The 6,803-nt window shown below is 39.9% G+C and overlaps 2 protein-coding genes across 3 annotated transcripts; both read left to right on the top strand.

Moving 5' to 3' along the window:
- Window positions 1-148: 148 nt before the first annotated feature.
- Window positions 149-2,251, top strand: LOC142990999 (calglandulin-like). The gene is made up of 5 exons (XM_076140922.1): window positions 149-302; window positions 419-593; window positions 1,522-1,666; window positions 1,918-2,018; window positions 2,186-2,251. Exons 1-5 carry the CDS (start codon window positions 300-302, stop codon window positions 2,227-2,229), a joined length of 468 nt encoding a protein of 155 aa, XP_075997037.1. The 5' UTR covers window positions 149-299; the 3' UTR covers window positions 2,230-2,251.
- A 428-nt stretch (window positions 2,252-2,679) lies between these two features.
- On the top strand, window positions 2,680-6,790 carry cunh3orf18 (chromosome unknown C3orf18 homolog). Of its 2 annotated transcripts, none has more exons than XR_012960877.1 (5): window positions 2,680-3,042; window positions 4,200-4,630; window positions 4,931-4,956; window positions 5,032-5,528; window positions 6,228-6,318. XR_012960877.1 is itself a non-coding variant. In XM_076141318.1 (5 exons), exons 2-5 carry the CDS (start codon window positions 4,370-4,372, stop codon window positions 6,306-6,308), a joined length of 498 nt encoding a protein of 165 aa, XP_075997433.1. In that variant the 5' UTR covers window positions 2,680-3,042; window positions 4,200-4,369; the 3' UTR covers window positions 6,309-6,790. The 2 variants fall into 2 exon arrangements, 1 of the variants encoding a protein (XP_075997433.1); XM_076141318.1 differs by having other exon boundaries at window positions 5,032-5,161; window positions 6,228-6,790.
- Window positions 6,791-6,803: the final 13 nt, after the last annotated feature.

Raw genomic sequence — 6,803 nt, 5'->3', positions numbered from 1 at the left:
TGCCTCGATAACTTTTGAGAATGACGTGTGTGTTTAAAATAGAGAAAAATGTACCATACAACATATTTGCCAGCATCACAATTCTCTGTACAATTTATTGGTTAAGATTGGTATCCAAATATTTCTCAGGAGCTCAATCAACAAAATGCCATAAAAGGTCTCGATTCAAGACTTGGTAAACTCTGGGGATTGAGCAGCAGAAATCAAGCAATGACAAGGAGGAGGCATCTTCTCATTCTACAGAAACAGTGGTCAGCTGCACAGTGCTTGGCCTGAGCCAGTTCTATATTGCCAGAAAAATGGTAAGTGCCCATTATTATTTTATTGAAAAGGGAACTACAATTCTTCTTAAGAATTCACGCTATCATTTAATACGTCAATAATAATAAATTGAACAAATTCACTTATTCTCCTCCAGGCCAGCAAGTTAACGCCAGAGCAGATCACTGAGTATAAAGGAGTTTTTGAGATGTTCGATGAGGAGGGAAATGGAGACGTGAAGACACAGGAGCTGGAGAGACTGATGAGTTTAGTGGGGATCAATCCGACAAAGAGAGAACTCAGCCAAATGGCCAACGATGTTGACAAAGATGGTGACTATAAGCCTGCCCTTGCTGTAAACCTCTAGTTGTGTAAACAAATATCATTCTTATCAATCTCAACAAAGGTTATGAGACAAGACAAATATTCCAGCATACAATAAGAACAGTGTGTGCTAGAATATCTACTGCATTGCTTCCGCTCTAGTTGACACCATGTACAGGATTTGGGACAAGACCTATTGTATGATCATAAATAGGATTAGTTAGTTAGTTAGTTAGTTGGTTAGTTGGTTGGTTGGTTGGTTAGTAAGTAAATTGGTTAGTTAGTTACAACACTTTTGATCGTATGATAAAAGGTAGTTATTCTGTTAACCATTGATTGGAACCCAAAAAGCTAATGATGACTGACATATCGAACTTAAAAGAATAAATAAGATTTGTGATAATCCACACACAGGTCATACATATATGATGCTTTTAAAGATCCTTGATCTGATTACTTCAACATAACTACTGTGAACTTGTGTGTCCTGTATCCTTCCTCTTTCAACTGTTCCACATACATTTCCACCACTGGATGCCACTGTTCATAATAATTTCTGGGGTGTGTGAAGTGTTCCCACTTTTTTTTATTGGCATGTAAACATGTAAACATGTAAACATGTAGCTGCTGATTTATACACCGGCACAGATTCACCACACTGTCTCTTTTATGCCCTGACAAAGATTAGGTCTGGATTATAAAAATTAAATTCACTAGGTGTCAGTATTTCACTATCTGTGATGTGTGTTTATTTGGTTTGACTCAAAAATTATTGTTATCACACCCACAAAGTAAAGAAAACAACACATCAGGATTGTTCTTACATCGATTCAGCAACCACTCTGTTCTGCTCTGTTGTGATTCCACATTGCATTCTACAGTGTTGAACAGAATTGCCGTTTGTGTTATTATGTGTCTTTTTGTGTGATATTTCAGGTAAAGGGGTGTTTAACTGTGACAGATTCCTGGGGCTAATGGCACTGTACCATGAACGAACCAAGAACCAGGATGCTGAACTCAGAGCTGCTTTTAAAGTCTTTGACAAAGAGGCCAAAGGATATATTGACTGGAACACACTTAAGTAAGAATAATAGCCGTGAGAGAAGTGAAAGGAGTGATTGACAAGAGACATATATCCAAAAATATAATTCTTTCATTTCTCTAACGTTGGCACATAGTGTGAATTTTAAAAATAGAATTTTGTTTCCAAAACTGGGAGTGGAATGAACGAGTCAATACATAGCTATAGGTGTATGCATGTCGAGTGTCTGTTGATATATACACAAATCATGTTCTTTGAGTGTTTCCTGTATGTGTAATATTCTATTGCAGATATGTACTGATGAATGCAGGGGAGCCACTGAATGAGATTGAGGCCGAGCAGATGATGAAGGAAGCAGATAGAGATGGAGATGGAACCATCGATTACGAAGGTACATGTTGAAATTAAAGTTCCTAGAGAGCATAACCACTCTAGAACTGATTTGTTTTGGCTTGAAACGATACGTGTGCATGGTGTGATTGAACTGATATGATTGGCATTTTGAATGCAAGGAAAGTATATCATGAAAATATAGTAACATTTACTTTTTCTTTTTAGAATTTGTGGCCATGATGACTGGGAACTTGTTCAAAATGAGCTAATGGCTCAAAGAAAACACTGCACTCATATTATGGATATTGTGAACATTTGGATGTGTTTCAATGATTAATAAAACAAGAAAAATGTGTTTCAAGACACTCATGTTTTACTAATAATATAATGTGTGCAATCATAACATACATGACTTGGTATGACTTGCACAAATCCTTTATATCAAAGTAATAGTGCTATAAAGCAGTTCAGCAATTTTTGTTTCTGTCAGAGTGAACACAGTTGATTTGAGGTGTACAGACATCATAGGGTTAATTCCTTATAGTTGCCACCCGGATGCAGTCACTCACATGGGCCTGACAGCATCTGGTGCGCAGAGCCATTAAATCCCATCCTCATCCCTGCAAAGCCAAACAGACAGCTGAGGGCGCCAACCACTATCTATCATCTTGAAGCCATTAGACCAATTGCAGGGAGAAGGGGGAGGGAGCTTGCAGCACTCATCTCTGTTTGCAGCATCCTAGGAGCAGCAGCCTGTGCTGTGTGAAATACAAGAAAGGTCTGGACAGGGGGTTTAGATCCTAGTAGGCAATTGGAGAACACGAAGGGGATCTGTGAGAGGGTGCTGGGGTAGGGTTACCTAGTGTGCTGAGTCCATCATCAGAGAAAATGGCTGTGTTTTCCATGTAAACAGCCTGTGTAGCGTCTGTGTTGCTAAAGGGAGAAGCTGAGGAGGAGGAGGAGGAGAAGGAGGAGGAGGGGCTGAAATTGGGGGGAACGTACCCTCTTCCAAATACATTCTCCCTTCCCTCGCTTGCCCCCTGCCACAAATCACCTTTGAACTCCTCATGCTATGTGTAAAGGTATGTACATATGAATCTGCCTCTAATCTGAGAGTGCACATGGAGTAGGAGCTGGTCACGTTGGTAGGATTAGTAGTTCAGCCTTTTGCACAGGACAGCTGAGACAGTGCATTTTGACTAAAAATAACACCACATATATCAGTAACACATACGGCATGACCATAAAATGATTCATACAAAGATAACAGCTTGTGGTATGTAAATGTTTTATGCTGTGGTTTTGTGTTGGGACTGATAGTTGACTGGACAACAACGACGAGTGAATCAGCCTTTGGTTTTCATTGGTCGTCCCTTCAGCTGCACATGTTCCTCATTAAGAGCACAAGCAGACAGGATGCACTAAGGAGAGTGGAATGGATCATATATCTCTTTTCACCGCCTTCCTGTGTCAACATGCAACAGTTTGGAACAAGCCGCTTTAAAATGGAGAGCAAACACCAGAGTGAAACACATACTGCACATGTAATGTGTTTTAAAACTGTTTATATGAATAAACACTCATAAGGATAATTGCAATATATCGCTCTTAAGTCATGTGGCATGTGGATGTGTGTGGGAGGGAGGTACATGCACCGTGTCTCGGTGTAGTGGGTATTTATGGAACTCGTGTGTAGAATGGTGTATGTGTGTGCATGTGGGTGTGTGTATGATTTTGATCTTTGAGTACGCTGCCAACACATTTCCTCATCGCTTACTTTACAGTTGGAGTGGTTAGTATTCCTCAGTATTTTATCATGTTTGGTGTGCCACCTTCCTCTGTGCTTTTGTTTACCCACATCCTGCCCGAAAAACACCCACCACATCCCTGCTGGCACAATCATTTATGGTTTGTGTTAGAATGAAACTGACATTGGGACATATCAGTGCTGAAATGTTCAACTATTTCAGAGATTTAAGAAAATGATCAGTGCCTATGATTTTTTTACATTTTTGTCATGTACGTGTCAGAGCTTGATACAGGGACGATTCCTACAAGAATGCTGTTGAATCCTGTATATGTGTACTGTAGTTTTACTTTTGTTTATTTGGAAAGAAACAAAAGCAAATGCACGTCGACTTAGTTGTAAACAAATAGCCGCTGCATCATCCTTGAGTTACATGGAATCTGTATGGTGTCATGTACAACTAAAACGATGATGTCAAACTGTATTTTACAGATTTCATTCCAGGGAATACATGGCTAAAGAATACTTAATGCTTCGGGGGACCACAGGTGAAAGGGAAGACACCTATGTTGATCATGAGACACTCTGGAGACTGAGCGACTTGACTGTGTCCGCATAAACATTTAAAATCCGTTCACCAGCTATAACGTTTACATGTGACCATGGCTTCAACTCCAGCTAACACGGCTGCAAGCTTCCTCTCCACAACTGCCACAACTACCACAGTCCCCTTCCTCTCCGCCAGCACAAATGCCAGGGACAACATCACCTCCAGAACCACTTTAATGACTGTTACTATAACAACTAATGAGACCAGTCTCAATGCCACCGCCTTCCCAGAGGCGGTGATTGAGGGCTCGGGGATGGGAATGGTGCTGGTACCCTTTGGCATCATCACTGTCATCGGCTTTGCAGTGGCAATTGTAAGAAGAATCTATTTAATTACTTTAACCACCTTTCTCAAAACGCTTCTCCCTCAGTACCAACCGATTCCGCTGAGCTGGAATGTGTTTTCCCATTACATTTTCTGTTGTTATTATCCAGTATTAAAAGCTTTTGCTGCAATAACTGTTGAAATTTACCTCAGAAGATACTCAGAAGATAATGGTGTCATAACCCTTCTAACTTGATCACACCTGCCTGCTATGATTTATCTTAAATACTGGAGAATAATCTATATCAATGGACTAGCAGATAACTTGGCTCTCTTTCTTCTATCGTAGATGCTGTATATCCGGAAGCGGAAACGGTGAGTTTATCCCGCTTTTACGCATTGATTTCACATCTAGAGGTGAATGCTCATTACTTTTCCTTGGTTGTGCAGGTTGGAGAAGCTGAGGCACCAGCTCATGCCCATGTACAACTTTGACCCGGCAGAGGAACAAGATGATCTGCTGGAACAGGAACTACTGGACCACGGCCGGGATGGCAGCCTCACAGGTCCCAATGCCAAGGTAAGCCAGAAAGTGTTTCCTCCATTCAAGCTTTTATCTCGACAACAATCCTGTCGGGGCTGAAATTGCTCTTATTCACAAGTTACGATTGTTAGATAAGCAAAGCAGACATAGAAATCATATCTCTTAGTCGTATTGATCACCAGATTGCAACCTGAATAAACATTTGAATTGAACTGTGTTTTATATCACCACTCACCAGATGCAACATTTACATCAGTATTGTATCTAAAGCTGCTCATTAGATGAAGTCCACAGTCAGAGTTGCTTTGATTCCATTTTTTCCTATGTTCTCCTGTCATAATATACCATGTTGTTTTATTTCTTTGAAGTGTTGACATGGCATAATGGTAAACAGGCAAACATGGTAAAGTATCACCCGTTTGTCTTTGACTCATCTTTCTTAACCCCTTCTTTTTTTAATTTTATTTCTCTAAATTTGAGAAATCAAAAACAAAAACTACTACATTTAATCCACATCCATATTATCTTGTCATCCTTTTCTTTGTGCTTCCTCCACCAAATACCTAAAATAATCCAGAGGCCAGATGCATAAGAAATGCAAGTATATAGATGACTTATTTTTCTCTAAATATGGCTTTATTCATTGGTAATTCATGTTTAATATGTAACGATTTAAAACTTTTGTGATCTTAGCTAGTATGCGTGATGGGTTTTTTTAAGTATACATTACTTTATAATTTTCCAGATCACAGCAAATATGCAACCAAAAGAACTTGGATACAACTTTACTATCTGAGAACTCAGTTATATGTATCTGGCCTCTAGTACTAACACATGTCTTCTTGTTGAAGTAATCAATCAATACGAAAATGCCAAAGTACATTTTGTTTCTTTGTAGAATTGAACTGAAAATCATTTATCTGATCCCTTTTCATTTACAAACTTAAATTTCACACAAGTGCATGGTTCTACCTGGACCACTGTCTGTGCTGTGCTGTGCTGTGCTGTGCTTCTGGCTCCTCAAAGCTGGAGTGTCCATGTGAGCTCAGTGTCCTTGGCCAGTGTCAGTATCTCCTAACCTGCTGCCCTGTCCCCTCTGCAGACCCTCACCACCTCCCACGGGACGGCACAGAGGCCCAGCCGTCTGGTGTTCACAGATGTAGCCAAAGCTCTCAACGCCTAGCAGCTCTCCGTACAGTTTGCAACAAAATTCACTGCTCAGGATGAAAAATTAAGGAAAAACTGGACTTGAAGTGTTTGGGAATAACTGGAGCGTTGGTGACTGTTTTTAGGACAGGTGGATTAATCAGTTAGACATTGGAATAACTGCTTTTTAATCACACACCCCCTTTGTTTGTGTGATTATTTCACATCACCTCTATGTATGTTTCTTTGTGGTGAATAGGGGAACACAACATGGAAGATCATGTATGTACCTGCACTGTTATCATTTGGCACCCACTTAAGTGTGTTGCACATTTCTTAACTCATGTTGTGTCACGGCTGTTGAAATGTCTGGTTATCTTATTAATTAAGTTCTTTGGAGCTTCAGTATCTTCTTCCATGATTGATAAGAGTGAAGATTGGATTTGTGTGATATTATAAGCTTGAACACTGGACATGTTGAACTCCCATTTTGTTTCATCTTCACGGAGAGAATTGCTTCTTTCTGATTCAT

This window comes from Genypterus blacodes, unplaced genomic scaffold (genome assembly GCF_046128005.1).
Source record: "Genypterus blacodes isolate CSIRO-AG114 ecotype Tasmania unplaced genomic scaffold, CSIRO-AGI_Gbla_v1 ptg000017l_1, whole genome shotgun sequence".
Taxonomy (NCBI): domain Eukaryota; kingdom Metazoa; phylum Chordata; class Actinopteri; order Ophidiiformes; family Ophidiidae; genus Genypterus; species Genypterus blacodes.
Note: the sequence above shows the minus strand (reverse complement) of the source record. Positions and strands in the feature narration are given on the sequence as shown.